The 22,660-nt window shown below is 48.0% G+C and overlaps 1 protein-coding gene across 1 annotated transcript in view; it reads left to right on the top strand.

The window, feature by feature from the left end:
• The window catches only part of LARP1 (La ribonucleoprotein 1, translational regulator), a 53,632-nt gene extending 32,982 nt beyond the window's left edge, over nt 1-20,650 (top strand). The window contains exons 4-19 of the mRNA XM_082621155.1: nt 797-971; nt 1,900-2,028; nt 2,106-2,312; nt 2,410-2,572; nt 3,399-3,543; nt 7,319-7,493; nt 7,596-7,765; nt 9,959-10,351; nt 11,152-11,275; nt 11,398-11,603; nt 12,062-12,168; nt 13,029-13,180; nt 15,905-16,049; nt 17,711-17,820; nt 17,997-18,124; nt 19,635-20,650. Coding sequence (XP_082477281.1) covers nt 797-971; nt 1,900-2,028; nt 2,106-2,312; nt 2,410-2,572; nt 3,399-3,543; nt 7,319-7,493; nt 7,596-7,765; nt 9,959-10,351; nt 11,152-11,275; nt 11,398-11,603; nt 12,062-12,168; nt 13,029-13,180; nt 15,905-16,049; nt 17,711-17,820; nt 17,997-18,124; nt 19,635-19,844 — 2,739 coding nt within the window. The 3' untranslated portion in view covers nt 19,845-20,650. The remainder of the gene's footprint in view (nt 1-796; nt 972-1,899; nt 2,029-2,105; nt 2,313-2,409; nt 2,573-3,398; nt 3,544-7,318; nt 7,494-7,595; nt 7,766-9,958; nt 10,352-11,151; nt 11,276-11,397; nt 11,604-12,061; nt 12,169-13,028; nt 13,181-15,904; nt 16,050-17,710; nt 17,821-17,996; nt 18,125-19,634) is intronic.
• Nucleotides 20,651-22,660: the final 2,010 nt, after the last annotated feature.

Here is a 22,660-nt window from a genome sequence, read left to right as displayed (position 1 = left end):
TCATTCTTTGCGCCCTTGCTGTGTGTCAGGGACTGCCAAGTGCTGTTTTTTCATCATTTCATCTAACCCTCAGTGACTCCTAGATAGGTCCTTCAGTAATTCCCATTTTACAGATGAGGCCACTGAGGCTGGGGAAGGTTAATTACTAGCCCTTGATGGCCAACTGGGGATTAGAAATCAGGTGCGTTGTATTGTTCCAAAGCCTGTGTTCTCCATCACTACACTTGAATTGCCTGTCAGTGATCATTAGGCCAGGTACCCGCCTCCAGACCACAGGTCATGGGGAAGCTTATATAGCTTTCCTGAGCCCTAGCAGAAGATGGACTCCTGGTCAGTCCTCTCCTTCCCAGCACTTCCGTTCTGGGCTGACAGCTAGGTCCCTCACTGGCTCTGGCGACACTGGCCTTCAGTTCACAGACAGGGTTGGTGTGGGCAGACCAGGGGCCAGCATCTCCTCCGTCCCACAGGTGACCTGAACTATGTGGTCCTGTTGTAGGGAGTAAAACAATTGTCCGTTGCAGGCCGCAGCCCCGGCCCTGGGGGTTGTCTCTGTCATTTAGACTTAAGGAAGCTGGAGAGACAGGTTGTCCTCTACCTCCTGCCTGTTTGACTACTCTTCCCAGCGAAAGCATCTCAGGTGTGAAAGTACGACCTTAGAATACATCCAGCCCAACCTGCCGTCACATGCTCCAGCTCCTCAACCCCGTCCTTCCAGTGACAGGGAGCTCCCTTCTTTCCCATCCCAAGAGGCTCTCAGACTCACATCACCTCCCTGTTCCTCCGCCTCCCGCTGCAGCCACAGTCCCACAAGTCTCAGCCTGCCCGCAAGCTGCCACCCAAAAAGGACATGAAGGAACAGGAGAAAGGAGAGGGGAGTGATAGTAAGGAGAGCCCGAAAACCAAATCAGATGAATCGGGGGAGGAGAAGAATGGGGATGAGGACTACCAGCGAGGCGGGCAGAAGAAGAAAGGTGAGTGACTTGGATCAGAACTCGGGAGAAGGTGGTAGGGCAGAACCAAGAAACGTCAGAATGCCAGGGCTGCTGGAGCAATCTCAGGAGCCCCCGCAAGAAGTCCTTGGGAGGCTGATGGCTGTAGGCCACTGGGTCAGCAAGCTTCACTCCAGCTATCTGTCCCTCAGTTCCTTTTCTTTAACAAGCATTTGGTAAGCCCTGTCCCCAGCACTGGGGCTCTAGCAGTGCAGAAGACGGGGGCAGGGGTCTCTGCCTCAGAGTGTTCTTTGTGTGTCTTGATGCGTTGCTGTCCCGTGTTAGATTTCATTTAAAGGCAGGAGTTCCCATTGCTCTGGCTGAAATGGCTAGAGTCCAGGTTTGGCTGCTCTCATACATATCCGAAGGAACAGTGGTTTGACCAGGACGGAAGGTTATTTCTCTCACCTGAGAGTTGGGTGGAAGTAGGCCAGGTGCAGCTCTTTGGTTCCTTTGTCTTGCTGTGTGTTGGCTCTTCTCATTCCAGATGACTCACTCCACCTAGCAGGATGGGGAAAGGGGGGAGTAGTAGCTCCCTGCCTTTTAGGGACTCACCCTGGAATTGACTGCTTCCACTCAGCTCCCCTGGGCAGAATTTCAGCACGTGTCTAAGGGAGCCTGAAGGTGCAGTCTTGATTCTGGGCTGTCGTGTGTCTGGTTCCAGAGGGAGTTCTCTTGATGGTGGAGAAATTGATGTTAGGAGTCAACCAAGAGTGTCCATCACAGTGAAGTCCACCACCTTCTTATTTGAGGGATGAAAATGAGGTCTAGTGAGGGAAAGGAATTTTCCCAAGGGCACCAGATGGTGATTCAGGCCTGAGACCCCAGACAGGGACAGAAGTGTTGGGGGTAGGGATGGCCAGGAGGGACCTCTCCTTCAAGCCTTTCTTGTACCCATGCTGTCCTCCAGGGAACAAACACAAGTGGGTTCCGTTGCAAATAGACATGAAGCCTGAAGTGCCCAGAGAGAAACTGGTCTCTCGCCCTACTCGCCCGCCGGAGCCACGACACACACCTGCCAACCGCGGGGAGATCAAAGGTATGCGCCTCCCACTATGGAGGGCCTGGGCATGGAGCTCCTCCTCAGGCCTGACCCGGTGCCCCCTCTCCCCATAGGGTCTGAGCCTGCCACCTACGTGCCCGTGCCCGTGGCCCCCCCCACCCCAGCCTGGCAACCAGAGACCAAATCGGAGCCTGCCTGGCACGACCAGGATGAGACATCGAGTGTGAAGAGTGATGGGGCTGGTGGGGCGCGGGCTTCCTTCCGTGGCCGTGGACGGGGGCGTGGTCGCGGCCGGGGACGCGGCCGGGGTGGCACTCGAAGTACGTGAGGCCCCTTTGGGCTCCGGGATGTCTGAGGGAGTGCGGTGGGGGGCGGGCAGGGGTCTCCCCTCCATCATGACGCCCGTTTCCCCCTTAGCCCATTTTGACTACCAGTTTGGCTACCGAAAGTTTGACGGTGCAGAGGGGCCGCGCACCCCCAAGTACATGAACAACATCACCTACTACTTTGACAATGTCAGCAGCACTGAGCTTTACAGCGTGGACCAGGAGCTGCTTAAAGACTACATCAAACGCCAGATGTAAGTGGACAGGCGCCTCCTTCCTGGAGACACGGGTAGGATTGGGGGCTGCCGGAGGATGTTAGCCTGGTAGAGTAGGGCTGTGCAGGCCCTTCTGGCGCTAGCAGCACTTGCTGCCTCTGGCCGGAGCTGAAAAAGGTGACTTGAGAGAACTGTGCTACTATTCAAAAAATTAATTAGTTAATTTTTTTAAAAGGAGAGAAAATGTCTAGATTCTACTCTGCTTTATCCCTTTATTTGTAATGGCAGCATTCAGAATGCTAGCATTATTGGTGAGCCTCAGTGCTCCGTGCTTTATAGGCATTCTCTTATTTAGTCCTATAGTTGTCTATTTAGTTTTTATGAGCTGGGTTGTATCCCCTTTTTATTGATGAGCATACAGGCCCAGTAACTTGCCTAACTGGTAAGTGACAAGGCACAGATTTGAGTCCATTTCTGTCTGATTTGCAAAACCTTAGCTCCTAACCTCTCTAATATGTTGTTTCTCAGTCCAGTGGGGGAGCCATACAAGGAAGTAGATCATTGCAGAAGAGTGTGATAAGTGGCTTAGGAGCAGAAGAGAAAGTGACCAACAATACTGGGACTGGGTTTTAAAGGAGGATGAGGAGCTTGTCAGGCATACAAAGAGGCTGAAGGGCAGAGAGAAGTTTGACCCAGGGTTAGGGAGCCATGAAAGGATAACATCATCTCTTTTCAGCCTTCAGGACTGTAAGTACAGTAGGGACAGGGTTGGTCAGAGGCTATGTGAGCTTCCTGGAGTGTACAGAACAAGGAAGGCATATTCACAAATGATGAAGCAATCATACTTCTTCTCCCCTCCACCTAGTGAATACTACTTCAGCGTGGACAATTTAGAGCGAGACTTCTTCCTGCGACGGAAAATGGATGCTGACGGTTTCCTTCCCATCACACTTATTGCGTCCTTCCACCGAGTACAGGCCCTTACCACTGACATTTCACTCATTTTTGCGGTATGTCTCCCTGGGGCTGGGGTGCAGAGGAAAGAAAGGTCCTTACTTAAGGAGCTGGCATTTGGGCCAAGGCAGAAAGCCCTGGAAGAGTCCCCATCTCATTACTTATGCTAAGATTCCAAGGCTTGGCCAGCCCCTCTCTCTCTCTCTCTCTCTCTCCCTCCCCCTCCCTCTTCTCTCTCTCTCTCTCTCTCTCTCTCTCTCTCTCTCTCTCTCTCTCTCTCTCTCTCTCTCTCTTCTCCCCACACCCATCCCTTTATTATGGAAAATTTACAAAAGTAGACACAATGGTGTAATGAGCCCATCACCCAGCCTCAGCATCTATCAGCTCATGACCAGTCTTATTCCATCTGTCTCCTCATGTTTCCTTTCCCAAATTCCTTTCCCAGATTACTCTCCGGTAATCTGACATTTCATCCATGTTTCAGTATCTGTGTCTAAAAGATAAAGGCCTGTTAAAAAAAATAATCAGTATATGATTATTGCATGTAAAAATATTAACAGTTCTTTCATATCACCAAATATCTGGTCAGTTGCAAATTCACCCCACTTGTCAGAAATGTTTTGTTTTGGTAGTTTATGAGAATCAGGATCCAGATAAGACCAATATATTGTCTTATTAAGTCTCCTCCTCTCCCTCTCTTTTTCCTTGCAGTTTATTTTTTGAATATGCTAGACTGTATATCTTGTAGAATTTTCCATAGGACAGAGTGGTATCATTTCACATGTTCTTCTGTACTCCAATTTTTTTTGTAAATTGGTTACTGAGAGGCCTGATGAGATTCAGGTTTTGGTTGTTTTTTTTTTTTTTTTCCCTACTCGTCAAGAATGCTTCATAGATAGTGATATATTCTCTCAGATGGCACTTAATGCTTCACTTGGTTCTCTTTTTTGCCGTGTAAGCTGCAAGTCACTGCCTGTTACTTCATTAGGGGCTACGAAATGTTTATATTCTGTCAATCTGTCTTTATTTGTTAGCTGGAATACCTCTTTAAGGAGGTACTTTGCATTATCAACTATTTGGTTACCAAGAAGTATATACTTTGTACAGGAAGGGCAGATAAGTGCTTGATCTTTTCCTTTGTTAACCAGTTTTCAGAATTATGAGCTGATCCCTAATAACCTTCAAAGGTGAACAGTGAGTTTTGAGTTTGTTTTTTTTGTGTTAGTATCATTTAATATCATTACAAACTTATAGGTTCAAATGTTTTGTTTATTTCAACTTATTGTAGTTATTATGCTGAATCAAATTGTTGTGTCTTTGGCCAGTGGGACCCTGGTTCATCTTGTACATTTCCTGTCCCAAATCTGAAATTGGCCGTTTTTTTTTTAAGGAACTCTAGGTCCTCTATTTTGGGGAAGTGGTGTTTTTGGTATTTAGATAACACAGTTTGATTTGTAGCGGTGTTTATTGCTACTTGATTGGTCGACGTTTCTAGAGGTTTTTGTTTGTTTGTTTGTCTTAATAAAATACATCATGAGATTATACTGATATTTTCTATTAAAATTTCTGTAGGGTCTGTACATAACTCCAAGTATCTTTTATTTGTAACTACTACTTTCTCCCATGCCAAAAATCCTAATTCCTAACAACATCAACATAACTATTCATTTGTTTTACTCTACAGTTTATACACATTATACTTATAGTACCTCTCCTACTCCTAAAAAGGTTTTTTCCTATTTATACAGTCAGTGACTATTTTCAACTTGAAATAATTTTTTTGTGGTTGTTTCTTTAACTTAATATATATTAGTTTCATTAGTTTCGCTTTGCTTTCACGTTTTGGGGATTGCTTTTTTACCCCTTCATATTTGTTTTACATTTATAGAAAACATTTATGTGGTTCCAAAGTCAGATGGTATGTTCATAGAAGCCTGACTTAAAATTTTCTTACTTACACCTTTTTCCCTTTCTTTTACTATAAGCAACCTTTTTTGAATCTTTCTATTAAAAAACTCAAGTAAATGCCTCTGTGTGTATTATATACTTCCCCTTTCTTAGATCAATGGTAACATATAGCACATGTATTTCTTTACACTTTTTTTGCTTTCACTTAATATATCTGGGAGCTGACGTGTAGTAGTAGTAGAAGAAAGGTACTCCTCATTCTTATTTACAGGTGCATATATATATATATAATCTTCTCATGTTTTAGCCAGTGTCTTTGGTTTAGATTTCTAGAAGTGGGATGGTTGAACTGAAAGGCAAATGCATATGTAATTTTGCTAGCTGTTACCTGATTCCCTTTCTAGTGGGTGTGCCTTTTGCATTCTCACCAGCAGTATATGAGAGTGCCTCTTCCCCAGCCTCACCAACAGAGTATGTTGTCACATGTTAAAATGTTTTCCTCTTCCATTTAAAAGATTTTTATTTTTTTAAATTTTATTTTTAATAAATTTATTTATTTTATTTTATTTATTTTTGGCTGCACTGGGTCTTTGTTGCTGCGCGCGGGCTTTCTCTAGTCGCGGTGAGCGGGGGCTACTCTTAGTTGCGGTGCGCGGGCTTCTCTTGTTGCGGAGCACAGGCTCTAGGCGCACAGGCTTCAGTAGTGGCTCGCGGGCTCTAGAGCGCAGGCTCAGTCGTTGTGGCTCACGGGCTTAGCTGCTCTGCGGTATGTGGGATCTTCCTGGACCAGGGCTGGAACCCGTGTTCCCTGCATTGGCAGGCAGATTCTTAACCACTGCACCACCAGGGAAGCCCCTAAAAGATTTTTAAAAGGAAACTCTTCTCCCCCCTCCATTTTTCACCCTTTTCCCAGAGATAAACACCTGTAGCACTTTACCTGTGAATCCCAGAAAAATTTGTGTGCATTTGTATGTTTTTACTTAAAAATTCAAACACCAAAAAATTTAAACACCAGTGGGATCTTTTTGTTTTTTTAAGTCTTTATTTAATTTGTTACAATACTGCTTCTGTTTTATGTTTTGGTTTTTTGTCCTCAAGGCATGTGGGATCTTAGCTCCCCCACCAGGCATCAAACCCTCACCCCCTGCATTGGAAGGCAGTCTTTTTTTCGTTTTAATTAATTAATTAATTAATTTGGTGGCGCTGAGTCTTAGTTGCGTCAGGCAGGCTCCTTAGTTGAGGCAGATGGGCTCCTTGGTTGCGGCATGTGACCTCTTTAAGTTGCAACATGCATGTGGGATCTAGTTCCCCGACGAGGGATTGAACCCGGGCACCCTGCACTGGGAGCGTGGAGTCTTACCCACTGTGCCACCAGGGAAGTCCCTGGAAGGCGAAGTCTTAACCACTGGACCGCCAGGGAAGTCCCCCAATGGGATCTTAAACTCACTGACCTACACCTGGTTTTTTGTGACTCTTACCACCTCAGCACATTTGAAGCTGATTTTTAAGCCTGAATGGTGTTCCGTTGAGTGGATGTGCCATAATTGGTTTAAATTGCTTATGTGGTGGCAAGTGTAGGTAGTTTCCAGTTTTTTCCTTTTACAGACAATGTTGCTGTGAATGGCCTTGTATCCAGATCTTATACATGTTGTCACCTGTTTGTGCAAGTATTTCTCTGGGGCTGATTCCTGGAAGTAGAATGGCAGGGTCAAAGGGCAGGTGTGTTTTTCATGTTGGTACCCTCCTACAAGTTTGAACATCTCACCCGTCCGCTGGTCGTGGAAGATGGTACCAGTTTTCTTATACCCCTGCCAGCACTGGACTTATCCCTGGGCTCATGGGGCTCAGTCATCCACCAGCTTCCAAGATCTCAGTCTGTCCGTGTCTCTCCTCTGCATTCGTCTCCCTCTTTCTCCCCTGCAGGCCCTAAAGGACAGCAAGGTGGTGGAGATCGTTGATGAAAAAGTCCGCCGAAGGGAGGAGCCAGAGAAATGGCCTCTTCCTGGTCCCCCAATAGTGGATTATTCCCAGACTGATTTCTCCCAGCTTCTCAACTGCCCAGAGTTTGTGCCCCGCCAGCACTATCAGAAGGAGACAGGTAGGTACCCTGCTGGCATGTGGATGCCTCCCTGTTGCCCTTGTCCTCTGGCCATCAGGAGGAGGGCTGGAGGGATGAGGATCTCCCCTTTCCACCCTTTAGAGTCGGCGCCTGGCTCTCCCCGTGCTGTCACCCCAGTGCCAACTAAAACAGAGGAGGTCAGCAACCTAAAGACCCTGCCCAAGGGCCTGTCTGCCAGCCTCCCTGACCTGGATTCTGAGAACTGGATTGAAGTGAAGAAAAGACCTCGGCCCTCCCCAGCACGACCCAAGGTGGGTGAGGCCTGCCACCCCCCCTAGGTTCTAGGGGCCTGGCCTGGAGTGTGGGGAGGGGTGTTGCAAAGGCACAGAGCTCTGGGCTTGTAGGGGCTGGCAGGCAAGCTGGGTGGCTCAGGGTTGTAATGCGAGCTGGAGGTCACCAGTGACTGCAGGAAGGCTGATATGGCCTGTTTCCGTTTCCAGTGGGGATCACCCCTCAGGACAGCCTTAGCTCCGTGAGATCCTGAATGGCATTTTTCACAGGAGGAGATCATGCAGCCTCTGGCAGCAGTGTCTCATTAAGTATTAAGTGTTTCTTAATACTTGCCCGTTCTTTTTGTTTTTGGCCACTCCATGTGGCATGCGGGGTCTTAGTTCCCCGACCAGGGATCGAACACATGCTCCCTGCAGTGGCAAAGTGGAGTCTTAACCACTGGGCTGCCAGGGAAGTCCCTTGGCTGTTCTTTTGACCCCATCTAAATCCCTGGGGCTGCATTTTTAGTGCCTTCCCCCTGAATTTGTCCTCACTGTCCCATATATAAGCCCCTCAGACCTTCTGAAGAGGGAAGGGAGGGAGAGCAGACACATGGTCTGGATAGAGTCTAGACTAGAACACAGGTCTCCTGTCATTGCTGGCTGCTGACCTTGGGAAGCTTCTTTAATATCTCAAGGCTTCATTTTCTCCTTCTTCGGATGGAAGTAGGGAGGGATTAGACTGCTCTAGAAATAGTAAAGCAATATATGGATAGCTCACATTTAGTCCCCTATTAGAGAACTGTTTCAATCTCAAACTAAAATTACTGCCCCCTTTCCAGGAGCAGACTTTTGCTCCATTCAACTGCCCATTGCCACCCCTTCTTTGGAGACCTTCTTGGTCTGGGGCTTGTGAGGAGGCCTCAGAGGTGACCTTGCACTTTGGGTTTATGGAATTCTGTGCTCCCTTTTCCATTGTGACCACCCCCCTCAACTCCTGCGTCCTCCCTTCCTGTTTATACCCCGACTTCCCAGTCTGTTCTGGCTGCAGTCTTCCAGAAAGTGTCAGAGGTTAGGCTGGAGTCATCAGGAGAGGGTAGGGTAGTAAGTGCACAAGGACCTGACAGAGTTCAGTTCAGTGCTGCAGACTGCAAAGGCTTTGGAAAGGTGGAGCCGTGCTTAGCCCCCATTCCAGAATTCGAGCCCCCACTCCCACCTGACCTATCGTGAACCTTCCAAAAGAGAATAGGGTTAGAGTTTATACAGAAAGCGCTTTGCACAGCAGGGAATTGACGTTTAGATATATACTATGGGGTAGACAAATGCTTTACCTCCAAAATTTCAGATAAATTCAGCCTATCAACACTCTGAAATACTTTGTTTTGGCTTAAAGCAGTCTTGTTTTCTCTTGCCTTTGGGACATGCTGTGTTTTTGTTTGTTTTGTTTTTTGCCTCTCACCATCTTTGTCCCTGCCTTCATCTGGCTTACTTATGCGTGTCCTTTCATAGTCACTTCCTCTGGGAAGCCTTCCCTGACTGTCCCCACTCCCACCCCCAGTTGGTTAAGTGCTACTCCCTGTGTACTCCCACGAGGCCTATTTATAGTCCTTACCATAACACACTGCAGTTGGTTGGTTGGTTGACTTTTTCTCCCACTAAACTGAGAGCTCCATAAATTCAAGGACCTGGTCTTGTTCTTTATTCTGCTTTTAGGGTCTTCATACAGGGCCTGGTACCAGTGGGTACTTGCCCATTTATCAAGTAGTGGAACATGTGCTGTTGCTAGATCCCAGTCTAAGTACTGGATATGATGGAAGGCAAGGCAGCTGTGGTTCTTGCCTGATGAAGCTTCCAGTTTATTGGGAGGTGTTGGGGATGGACAAATGGATGAATCAGCCTGTTGAACTTGTACCCACTCTCAGGCCAGGTGCTGTGGAGGATACACATTTAGGTAAATGAGAGTGCAGTTTCTAACTGCAGGGAACTTGTTATCTCAGTGTTTATGAATGACTGTGATGTGAGCTGTGAGCGGAGAAACCTGGACTCGTACGGGACATCCTTTTTCCACGAGGCTGACTCCGAGGCTGACAGCTGTGACTTGCTGGCATTATCAGGGCCGCAGCTGTAACAGTCCCATGTTGAGGGGTCAGGGCTTCTCCCAGGGCACAGCGACAGAGCCTGGTATAAGGTGATTCCCTGGTGATTCCCTTTCTCCTTGGTCTGCCCCCATGTTAGAAGTCAGAGGAGCCCAGGTTCCTCCACCCGACCACTCTGCCTCAGCAACTGCCCTCTCAGCAGCTGATATCCAAGGATCAAGACGAGCAAGAGGAACTGGATTTCCTGTTTGACGAGGAAATGGAACAGATGGATGGGCGGAAGAACACCTTTACCGCCTGGTCTGATGAGGACTCTGACTATGAGATTGATGACCGGGATGTCAACAAGATCCTCATTGTCACCCAGACCCCACCTTACATGCGCCGGCACCCGGGGGGGGACCGCACAGGCAACCACACCTCGCGTGCCAAGATGAGCGCTGAGCTGGCCAAGGTCATTAACGATGGGCTCTTCTACTACGAGCAGGACCTGTGGACTGAGAAGTTTGAACCCGAGTATTCCCAGATCAAGGTGAGTCTTGGGCATGGCAGCGGTGGTGGGGCCTGGGGTGCCTGTAACGTGTGGAAGAGGAAGGCTTACAAGCCGTGTGACCTTGGGCACAGAGCCTCAGCATCCTCATCTAACAGAAGGGGGTGGTGCTTGACGTGGACACTGTAGACTGTGCCAGTATGAGAGGTGGTTACTCTGCTTCGTGAGCATCCACGTTTAATGTCTTCAAGTTGGCTAGGCACTTTGGTGAGGAATAGAATAAGGATTGGATTGTCATTTCTCTTCTTAAATATTTAGGCATATATAAAAGTTGAAAAGCCTTTTGAGGAACTTGCTTTGAGTGTGAAATATGGAGGAAAGATAGGTCTTCTAAAAAATCACTGCTACCTGGAAACAGTCAAAACTGGTGTAGTAGGTGTTTACAGAGTGGGTATGTGTGGTGGTCGGTTGGCCTTTGGTGAGCCTCTGTTGTGATTAGTAGTGTGTTTGGTGGAGGTGAGGAGAGAATTGCAGGAAGAGAATCAGGGTGGGGGAGTCTACAGCACGTTCCTGGGGAGCCGGAGTCCTGACCTTAGTGCTGCTGCAGAGAGGGCTGGGCAGGTACTCCCCCATTCTGGGTTAGCACACCCATGCCTGGGTACCTGGGGTTGAGGCATAGCGATGGGACAGCTGAGAGCCTGGGGACCAGAATTCCATGTATGTGGTCGTGGGAGCTGCCTTCTTCAGCTTCCTGCATGTCTTGATCCCTAAACAGGCTAGGGCAGTCTTCTTACCAGCATCTTCCCCACCCACCCCCCCGCCCCATCTTGTATCCTCTGCAGCAAGAAGTCGAGAACTTCAAGAAAGTCAACATGATCAGTCGGGAGCAGTTTGACACGCTAACCCCTGAGCCCCCTGTGGACCCCAACCAGGAGGTCCCTCCTGGACCGCCTCGCTTCCAGCAAGGTGAGAGGTGACACCTGCCACCCTGGCCTGGGTGCGAGGGTCTGGAGCCGTCCGACAGGGCCTTACAGGGACAGGCGTTCACAGGCCTACCTCTGCTTACTGTCCCCACTCTGCCTCTGCAGTTCCCACTGATGCCCTGGCCAACAAGCTGTTTGGTGCCCCCGAGCCCTCCACCATTGCCCGCTCTCTACCAACCACTGTCCCAGAGTCGCCAAACTATCGCAACGCTAGGACCCCTCGCACTCCCCGGACACCGCAGCTCAAAGACTCAAGCCAGACGTCACGGTTTTATCCAGTGGTGAAGGAAGGTCGGACGCTAGATGCTAAGGTGAGGCGTTCCTGCTGAGCTGCTAAGAGTCTTGGGCTCACTTCACTGCATTCCAGGGCTCTGCTTCTCTCTCTTGCCTTGAGCCAAGAAAGTGCCACGTCCCCCACCTGCTCCGTATTCTTAGGCTGGTGGGCCCACCAGGATTGAGTGACACATCTGCAAGATGGACTGGGCGTGGGAGTGGTGGCCGCATGTAGCCATGGTAAGGCCTAAGGAGGACCAGGTGTGGGTCCTTGAGCAGATCATGTCACCAGCAAGCCTCGATCTCCTCACCTGTGAAGTAGGCGTGTCAGCTCCTAGCTTACAGCTGTGGACATCATGTGAAAATAGACATGAAAATGCTTTATAAATTGTGAGATAACTCACACCTAGGAGGGAATCTTAGTCCTACAAATGCTTGATGCTCCTCAGTGTTGGATGAGTACAATTAATAACAAGTCCCGGACTGACCTTTGCAGATGCCTCGGAAGAGGAAGACCAGACACAGCTCGAACCCACCCTTGGAGAGTCACGTGGGCTGGGTGATGGATTCCCGCGAGCACAGGCCCCGGACTGCTTCCATCAGGTATGGGACAGTGGGGAAGGGAGGTCAGGCTGACTGCAGGGCGGGCAGCACAGCCGTGACATTGATGGGACCGAGAAGAGAGAAACTCTTTGGTCTGCAAATTAAAGAAAATTTAAAGAAGGGGCCCTCATCCAAATCCAAAAAAACAGGAGTAGTCTAGAGAGCTTAATCCAGATCCCAGGAAGAGAAAGGCTGCCTTCTGAAGTGTGGCGGCCACATGGCATTCTCTCAAGAGGATAGCTCAGTTGATTTCAAAAGTGGGTGTCTCTTGCCTCCCTCAAGGTAGCTAGGGAGTTGAATAAAGATACAGATTCCTGGACCCCACCCTGGATCTCCTGACTGAGCTTCAGGGAGTAGGGCCCAGATTCCTTTTTATTTTTTCTCAGTAAAACTACCCCAGTGTTCTCAGTTCCAAAGCAAGATTTGGGAGCCACTGACCTATGCAGTCTATTCCCCGCAAACAGGCATGGTTTTAAGAAAAATATGTTTGGGTTAACCCATTACAGCTCATTAAGGAGAGTTAAATGTTAACACGGGATAAGTAAATGGCTAAAAGCTCAGGTTTGGGCATTGTACAGATCTGGGAAGTTAAATATTAGTTCTGTGACCCAGGGCAAGACTCCCAGTCTCTGTGAGCCCCAGTGACCTCTTTGTTAAAAAAGCATCCAAAGGTTGGTACAAAGAGTGAGACCCATGGATATAATAAGTTACGGGCCTAGCACAGTACCTGGGCCTCTTTCTTTGTTGCACTGTGAGAGGCTGGATCTTGGCTGCTGGAAGAGGCCAGAGAGGCCCCTCCTATTTGATGGCTGGCAGCTCTGAGGAACCTGGTGACACTATCTGTTTCATGGTCTCTATAGCTCCAGCCCCTCAGAAGGCACGCCTGCGGTTGGCAGCTATGGCTGTACCCCTCAATCGCTGCCCAAGTTCCAGCATCCTTCCCACGAGCTGCTCAAGGAAAATGGCTTCACACAACACGTCTACCACAAGTATCGTAGGCGCTGCCTTAACGGTAAGAGGCACAGAGGGAGAGGGCTGAGCTTCCTGGACCACTGCTTAGATCCAGTGTAAGGGCTGGTGGAGCAGGTGACTGTTTTCTCTAACCTCAGAGCAAGAAGTGACATGACAAAATAGCCAGGTAGTTTTGGAATACAGGAGGCAAAAAGAATCTGGTGCTTAGAACATTCCTGTTCCTTGATCTTTCTCTATTGATATAAAAAATACCAAGAATTTTCCTGTGTCTGGCAAGACCACCGGTGTCACAAAACGGTGTGCATGAGACAGCATATGTTCTCTAGAGCAGTGACGGCCTGTGGACCAAATCCAGCCAGCAGCCTATCTTTGTACGGCCCTGGAGCTGAGAGCAGTTTTTTACATTTTTGAGTGCTTGTGGGTTGGGGAGGGAGAGAATTTATGACAGAGACCGTATGTGACCTGCAAAGCCTAAAATACTTAACTCTCCAGCCTCTCACAGAAAAAGAGATGGCTGACCCCTGCTCTAGATGAGACTGCAAGGAGAGAGCCTCTCTAGACACTCTCACCTGTTACCTTTCATCACAGAGGAGATAGCTTTTAACTGTAGGTTTCCGTCAGGTTGTTTCTAAAGATGCTCAGAGTCAATCGGAATGCTCACTTTGAGTTATTAAGTCACTCAACCCCCTTTTATTCAGCAAAACAAGGTTGCTAAATGCTTGGTTCATCTACCTTACTTCTCTCTTCGTGTGTGTGTGTGTGTGTTTGTGTGTGTAATTTATGGAGATACAGTTTACATACCATACCGTTCATCCATTTAAAGTGTACAGTGCAGTCAGTGCCTTTTAGTATATTTAGGAGTTGTGCATCCATCACTAGAATCCGTTTTAGGACATTTTCATTACCTTAGAAGTAAACCCTGTGCCCCTTACTAGTCGTGCCCCACCCCCTGCCTCCCCAACTCCTCCCAGGCCTATGCAACCACCACTCTGCTCTCTGTCTTTATGGATTTGCCTGTTCTGGACTTTTCATATACATGGAATCATACAATATGTAGTCCTTTGTGACTGGCTTCTTTCCCTTAGCATAATAATTTCAAAGTTCATTATACGTTGTACTATGTATCAGTACTTCATTCCTTTTTATTATCAAACAACGTTCCAGGGCTTCCCTGGTGGCGCAGTGGTTGAGAGTCCACCTGCTGACGCAGGGGACACGGGTTCGTGACCCAACCTGGGAGGATCCCACATGCCGTGGAGCGGCTGGGCCCGTGAGCCATGGCCGCTGAGCCTGCGCGTCTGGAGCCTGTGCTCCGCAATGGGAGAGGCCCGCGTACCACAAAAAAACAAACAAAAAAAACAACGTTCCACTATGGATGTACCACATTTTGTTTATCCATTCATCAATCAATGGACATTTTGGGTTTCTGCTTTTTGTCTATCATGAGTAATGCTGCTTTGAACATTCCTGTACACGTTTTTGTGTGGACATAGGTTTTCATTTATCTTGAGTGGAAGAGCTGGGATTCCTGGGTCATATCATAGTGTAACTCTGTGTAACCTTTTGAGGAACTGCAAGACTGATTTCCAAAGTGGCAGCACTATTTTATATTCTTAACAGCAGTGTATGAGGGTTCTGATTTCTCCACATCCTCCCAAAACTTGTTATAGTCTATCTTTTTGAGTATAGCCATCCTAGTGAGTATGCAGTGATATCTTTTTATGGTTTTGATTTGATACGGTTTTGATAGCTAATGATGTTGAGCATTTTTTCATATGCTTATTGGCCATTTGTAAGAAATGTCTTCTTTGGAGAAATGTCTATTCAGATCCTTTGTCTACTTTTTAACTGGATTGTTTGTCTTTATTATTAAGTTGTAATGATTCTTTATATATTCTAAGTACAAGCTCCTTATCAGATAACATAATTAGCGAATAGTTTTTCCCATTCTGTGGGTTGTCTTTTTACCTTGTTGATCATGTCCTTTTAAGAACAAAGGTTCTGGGCTTCCCTGGTGGCGCAGTGGTTGAGAGTCCGCCTGCCGATGCAGGGGACACGGGTTCGTGCCCCGGTCCGGGAAGATCCCACATGCCGCGGAGCGGCTGGGCCTGTGAGCCATGGCCGCTGAGCCTGCGCGTCCGGAGCCTGTGCTCCGCAATGGGAGAGGCCACAGCAGTGAGGGGCCCGCGTAACGCTAAATAAATAAATAACTAGATAGATAGATAGAAATAAAAAAAGGAGAAGAGAGTTTAAAAAAAAAGAACAAAGGTTCTTAATTTTTTAATGATATCAGATTTTTCTATTTTTTTCTTTTGTTTCTTGTTCTTGGGTGTTTAACAATATTTTTTAATGGTACCATTTTTACTTGTTAATATTGTAGGACTGCTGAAATAATCGGTACTGATGATATAGTGAAGAATATAATTTGTTGGAGTGTACAAATTATTTGTTCATGCTTTTCCTTGTTATATAACTACACTGAGAGCAGTAACCTTTGAGGTGGAGAGCTAGACCAGGATGACCTGGTTCAGAAGCTGATGCCACCTACTTCTGGGGGTGCTCAGGCCCAGTGTCCAGCAGCAGAGCCTGACGCAGGGTAGTTAGTCCTCAATAAACACTTCCCCAAACACTTAAGGGGGCAGGCGATGAGGAAGGGAATTGGGAGGAGAAAAGACCGATGTCTTTGAGCCCCCGGATCATTTGTCCCCTGAAGCACAGGCAGCCTGGCTCTAAAACACATCTTTCCTCCTTCCTCCCCAATCAGAGCGGAAACGCTTGGGCATTGGCCAGTCTCAGGAGATGAACACTCTCTTCCGCTTCTGGTCCTTCTTCCTCCGAGATCACTTCAACAAAAAGATGTATGAGGAGTTCAAGCAGCTGGCTCTGGAGGATGCCAAAGAAGGCTACAGGTGAGCGGGATTGGGGTGAAGGCTCTGGCTGGGGCTTGGGGGCGTGGTGAGGGTTCTCTGTTGGGTCTACTTCCAGAACTGTAATTGGAAATCTATTTGTGTATATATTTCATGTACTTTGTAAAAAATTATTACTTTGAATGAGATTCAAAATTCAAAGAAGTCGGAAGGTTATATAGTGAGTGAGGAGTCTCCTTATCCTAGTTTTACAGCCGTCTAGTTCCTTTCCCCACAGGCAGCCAGTATTGTTAGACTCTTGTGAGTCCTTTCTAAAAATACTTTGCTTATGTAAGCAAGAACAGACCTAGGTAGTCTCCCCACACACCCCTTTTGTTTACACAAGAGATGGCCTCTATTAGATATTATTTTGCACCTCGCTTTTTTACTTAAGGCTGTATTTTAGAGATCATTCTGTATCCATTTATAAATGACTTTCTTGTTCTTTTTTTGTAGCTTGTATGGTCGTACACTGTATAGATGTACCATAATTTATTTAACTAGTCTCCTATTAATAGATACTTTGGTTGCTTTCAACATTTTGCTATTCAAAAAAAAAAAAAAACCAAAAAACTTTGAAGGGACACTTTTTCTCCCAAGTAAAATGTTTTCTCTGTAAGCAATTTGAAAAGGACCAGAAATGTTTAAAGAAGCTGGGGGAAAATGTCCTTCAGTACAGAGACAACCAGTGTTAATGTTCTGCCATATTATATATATTTAGGTCATGCAAGGAATGCCTTTGTATGTCTTATTTATCATTTATAAGCATGAGCATTTTTCCATGTTGTTAAAATACTTAACCTTTTTGCCTTCTTACAGAAGTTGTTACATGAGACAAGATCATTTGAAAATCCCAATTCCCAAAGATAACCAGTGTCAATAATATTTAATATATGTAGTCTGTGCCCTTCCAGACTTTGTGTGCATGTATAGATATAAAATTTACGTATTTATTTACAACAGTGGGTTCATTCTACATATAACAGTTTGAAACGTGTTTTTTCTACTTTATAATATATTGTAAACATCTCTCAGTATCCATGAGTGTATATTTACATTATAATTTTTAATAGATTATATTATTCTTTTGTACTAAGTTACGATGATTTTTCTTAATCGCTTCTCTAAGACATTTAAATTTTTCAAAACAATGCTGCTATGAACAATTTTGTACATCTCTACAATCTAAGTCTACATTTTTGGTCATTTCCCTGGTATATGTTCCTAGAATTGAAATTTCTGAGGTAAATGAAGAAACCTACTAATTGGCATGGTCAAATGGCTTTGCAGAGAGTTCATGCCAGTGATTGACAAACTTTGCATAAGGGACAGACAACAAATATCTTGGGCTTTGTGGGACATAAAGTCTCTGTTTCAGCTACTCTGCTGTTGTAGCAGAAAGCAACCAGTGATATTTCTTAGGCGAATGGGTGTGGGCAGGATGCTGTCGTTCATTCGGCCTCAGTTTGCTGACCCTTGGCAAACATTTAATGCTGGACTCATTGAGACTAGCATTAAATGTTAGCCTTCTCCAAGTATGCTTACCACTTTCTCAATAATCCATGTGTTTAAACTGTTTCATAGTTCATCTATCATCCAGGTGCATTTCCTGTTTTACAGATAAAGAAACTGTCCCAATTTCACTGGCTTGTGTTCTTCTACAGATATGGTTTGGAGTGCCTTTTTCGATACTACAGTTACGGCCTGGAAAAGAAGTTCCGGCTGGACATATTTAAGGACTTTCAGGAGGAAACCGTGAAGGACTATGAAGCTGGTAAGAGTCAAGAGTTGGGGCTCTGCGAGCCCTGGTCATCTCAGTCTTCTCTTCTCGGCCCCTAGCTCTGCCTGAGCTTGTCTGTATCATGTCATACCTCCCTCTCCTGAGCCTCTCTATTCTCAACTTCGCAGCAGCCAAGTCTCTCTCTACCTCTTTCTCCTCTTTCCCTGCAGGTCAGCTGTATGGGCTGGAGAAGTTCTGGGCCTTCTTGAAATATTCCAAAGCCAAAAATTTGGACATTGACCCCAAACTTCAAGAATACCTCGGCAAATTCCGACGTCTTGAAGACTTCCGAGTGGATGTGAGTGGATGTCTCTCATCTTTCCCACCCTGATTGTCCTAGAAAGAAAACTGGACCAGACATCAGGATACCTGGAGTTTGATCCCAGCTGTGCCACTAGCTCAGGGACCCTTCCTGCCCCCATTTGGGCCTTAGTTTCTTTGTTAAACAGAGGGTGTGAGAAGTTGGGCAGTGAAGGCTAATTGGAGAGTGTATGGTTGCTCCTTCCTCCCTCTCCCATGGTGGATGTGGCTAAACCATCATAATGCTCTTTCCCTATTACCTCTAACCCTCCTTGCTGCTGTGCCCTAGTTAGAGGTGATCAGGATGAGTACCCAAGGTAAATGTCTTTCTGGGAGAGGTCAGTTCTAACCCCAGAAGTTTATAAAATATGTCTGGTTCTTCCCTGCTCCACCCACTTCATCTTCTTGGAGCAGTGACTCAACAGTGACATCCAGTGGTGGGTCAAAGTTATTACTGCTGGTTCCTCTTCTGTGCTAGGTGCTTCAGGGGCTCCGGAGATAAGTAAAACCCTTTTTCCTTCAGAGAGTTTATAATGTAGTAGGGATATGCCAGTCATCTTATTCCCTTGAAACCTTTTAGCAAAAGGGCAAATAGAAGTAAATAATGGTCCTCACATTTATTTAAAACTTGACACTGATTTGACACTTGACACTCATTTAACCTTTATAATATGAAGCAAGCAGGGTTACTGTCATCATCACTATAGCAGTGGATGAACTGGAGCCCATGGCCAGCCAGTGAGATAGCGGCAGCGCTGCTCAGGTGTCCTGACAAAAAGATGAGTCCGTTGTCTTCCATCCTTAAGGTCTTCCTCCTTTCTGGGCCTGGAACGGGGAGGACATGTGCAGAGAATAGGGAGACCTGTTGGGAGGAGAGCAAGCAGGGCTCCACCCTTGGCGCCCAGAAAGGGAAGGAAGTGTCCTCGGGGTTACAGGACCTTTGGCAGTGGTGAGGCTAGACTGGATCCCGGTCTGACTCTTAAGATCAGTGTCCTTTTTAGGGCCTTGAGGGGCGTGAGGCAGTCCCCAGGAGCATCTGGGCCTTCTGAGCAGAGGCATTGCAGCATATTGCATGCCCCGTTCCGTGTACCATCTCCTGAGCAGGGACCTCTTCTCAGAAGGGGAGCAGAAACTTGTATGGATAAAGGCCTGGGCTTCCGAGGTAGATGGGCCTGGTCCAGATTTTGTCTTTACTAGTTAAAAGCTCTGGGACCCTTGGCAAATTACTTTATGCTTCGCTGTCCTCATCTGTGAAATCAGACGGTCAGGTCTACATCAAAGGGTGGTGTAGAGCACAGGAGTGAATGTGCATAAACCAGCACAAGGCTTGGCCTCTTGGCATGGAGCTGTGCTTAATAAAACGGGTGACTAGTTTTTAGGGTTATAAACCTCTTCATCATCTACAGTGGGAGGTAGGAAGTTAGGGGGTCTCTAGACAGCTCTGGCAAGGAAGGGGGTGTGGGTAAGTAGTGCTCCCTCATCACCTCTGACTCCCTCCTCTGTTGCAGCCCCCCATGGGTGAGGAGGGCAACCACAAGCGACACCCCGTGGCAGCAGGAGGTGGCAGTGGCGAGGGCAGGAGGCGGTGCCCCTCCCAGTCTTCCGGCAGGCCCTCCGCCGTGGTCAGCCAACCCCCCACACCAGCTACCGGCCAGCCCATCCGAGAAGACGCTAAATGGACAAGCCAGCACTCGGACACACAGACTTTGGGAAAGTGAAAAACCCTTTAGCCCTGGGGTTTTGTGGGGAGAAGGGATGGAGGGGGTAGGTGAGAGTCTGTGGGGGTGCCCAGTCCCAGGAGAGGGGACAGAGAAGGGACAGGCCTGTAGTCGTTAGGATGGGCCTTCGTGCTGAGTAGCAGTGTGTACACCATTTGGGCTATCAGAGGCGCCCCTGGGCAGGAGCCTCCACACACCCCTTCCCTCTTCTCTCTCCATGGCTCTTCTTCACATCCTAGCTTCTTCTGGGGGGGGGGGAGGGTAAGGGGGGAAATTTTTTTTATATATATATATATATACATATATATATATCAAGTTTTAAATTATTGATAGTTCGTCTGGATTACCAAAATCACTCTGCAGCCCTGCCCGCGGCTGGTAGGCCGCGACCCTGTTCCCCATCCACAGCTGCGTCCTGCTCCCCCGCCAGCCAACTATGCAGCCCACAGAAAGGCCCTGTGGGCCCCATTGCCCAGCACTGTTTCACAGAAGGCTCTGGCAGCGTCCCTGGGCCCCACGAGCACCAGCCCCTCGATCATCCGGGGCTTTTGCCATCACCTTGTTCTTGCCCTGCTGTCCCTACCACGCCCTCCTGCCATCTTCCGGGAGAAGGAAACCAAAGGATCTAGAAGTGGGGGTGGGGAAGGTTTCGGCCTCTCTCCACTCCCCTCCCCCCATGCCCCTTACTCCCCAGCCCAGAGAGACGCTGCTCGTACCAGAAGAGACTATTGAAAGATGATTTATTTTATTTTTCTCTGACCTTTCCATCCTTGGGAAAATGGAAAAGAAAAAAAAAAAAGACAAAATCGACCATAAAAGACCAAAAAAAAAACCATCAGAAAACCCCCACCTAATCCACAGAAAGTGATGTCTTTCCCCTACCCTTGGAATTTTCTTGTTTTGTTCTTGGAAATAGTATTTTTTTAAAAGTTGCCTTATTGTGGAGTGGGAATCTGAAATACCCAAATGCCTGTTTTCCTCGGTGGAGTCAACTCGAAGAGCTCCCACCTTCTCTGGATGTGCCTGGGCTGGATTGACTAGAATCTGTCTCTGGATTGAGTTGCATGTACAGTGCCTCCTGCCTGTAGGCAAGAGAGTTGGGGGCGGCTCAGATCGGAGCCGTGCCCAAAACATCTCCGCTGTTGCATCATGTGAAGCTGACGTCCCGTGTCTGTACACTGCTGCCGCTGTCGTGTCCTTGCTCTGCTCGCTGTTGCCTCACGCCAGGGCCCGTCCTGCCGTGACACCCTTCATCCTACCCTTGGAACGCCAAGGCCAAGTTTGCTTCAGACTGTTGGAGGACAGCGTTGGCCTGGATCTGGGACACACTTGTCCTCAGCTTGACTGTCTCCCCCACCTCAGAGGGGAAAGGTGAACACTTGGCAGCTGAGGCTTGGAAACCTTTCTTGTGTTCCCTTGATAGATCTCTGAGACCTCAAGGAGGCTTTGTCTCTTAAAAGGTGGAGAGAGATGCCGTTCTCCTCCCTTGGGCCGGGTGGGTATCCCCATCTTGCGCCCCCCCTCTGCAAGCCATCTCTGCCCACCCTCCAGTTGACCCTGCCTGGGAACGAGAGATTGAGGAGGCTTTGAGGATGGGGGAGGGCGTCCTGCCAGTTGGAGAAGCCCTGTGGCAGGAAGGTATATGTGGACATAGAGTATACCTGACTTCTCCAGCCACTGACTGCTTGACTTGGGCTGTGAATGACAGTGGAATGGCTGGAGTCTCCTGGCATCCAAAGCTAGGGAGGGTGACCCAGAACTGACCCTCACAAATGGGGCTGGATGCGGGTGTGCCAACACGCTCACCACAGGGTGGTGGTGGTCATGTGCTCACGCCTCTTGGCCCTTGTCAACTGCTTCCTCTGTCGGGCCCTAAAGTTGGGAGTCGGAGACAGTATCTCAGGCTGGCTAGGGCTTGCCCTCTGTCTTGGGCGCCTCATTGCTTTGGCCTGTGCCCTCCCCCATCTCTGCCCTCCCAGCAGTTAGTATGGGGAAGCCCATCTTAGTTCCTGTGAGCCGGTTGTCTCGAAAGCCAAGGACGAGTGTCTGGTCTCTGCTCTGACAGTGGGGTTGGAGGCCTCTCCCCGCCCCACAGTGTGCCAGACACTGGACGCCCTCCTTCCCTTCATTGCCTTTCTTTGCTTTGGGTTGCTCGGCCCTGTACTGTATCCAGCACCACAGAAACCTCAGTGTTTGTCCTCTGCTGGGTTTGGGGGCACAAGGAAGCCTTGGGAGTGTGGGGAAAGGCTGTTCATGCATATCTATAGTTTACTCCCAAGCCAGGGGGCTGCCATCCTCTCCCTGATCCTCCCCACAGACACCCCACAAAGAGGAAGCCCCTTTTGGGTGGGGAGGTGAGGACGTCATCTCAACACAGGCTGGGGTTGGGGGGGGGCTTTTTTCTTCCTTTTTTTCCTTTCTTTTTTTTTTTTTTTTTTTTTTGTAACATGTTCGGAGTTAATGTTGCAAAGAGTAGTTTACATCTTCACTTTCTGAAGACACTTGAATTTAGGACCGATGTATCTGTGACAAGCACCATCCTCCGTGGGGATCCGAGATCGGAGACACAAAGCAGCAGCCTGCCCAAATCCTTCCGTTCATCCTGTACCCTTCCAAGATTGGTCCATGCCAACACAACCTTCGGGCATCAAACATCAGAAGGTCTGTGTACCTCAGCCCTGCTAAGGGGCAGGTTTCTCTCGTGCTCTCCTGAATCTGGGAGTAAAGGCACTACCAGTAGAGAGGGGTTGCCTGACCCTGCCCCAGCCTGGACCCCTTGGGCTCAGATCCAGGTGCAGAGCCCCCGTGTCAAAGTT

This window comes from Mesoplodon mirus (assembly GCF_964341445.2).
Source record: "Mesoplodon mirus genome assembly, chromosome: 5".
Lineage (NCBI taxonomy): Eukaryota > Metazoa > Chordata > Mammalia > Artiodactyla > Ziphiidae > Mesoplodon > Mesoplodon mirus.
Note: the sequence above shows the minus strand (reverse complement) of the source record. Positions and strands in the feature narration are given on the sequence as shown.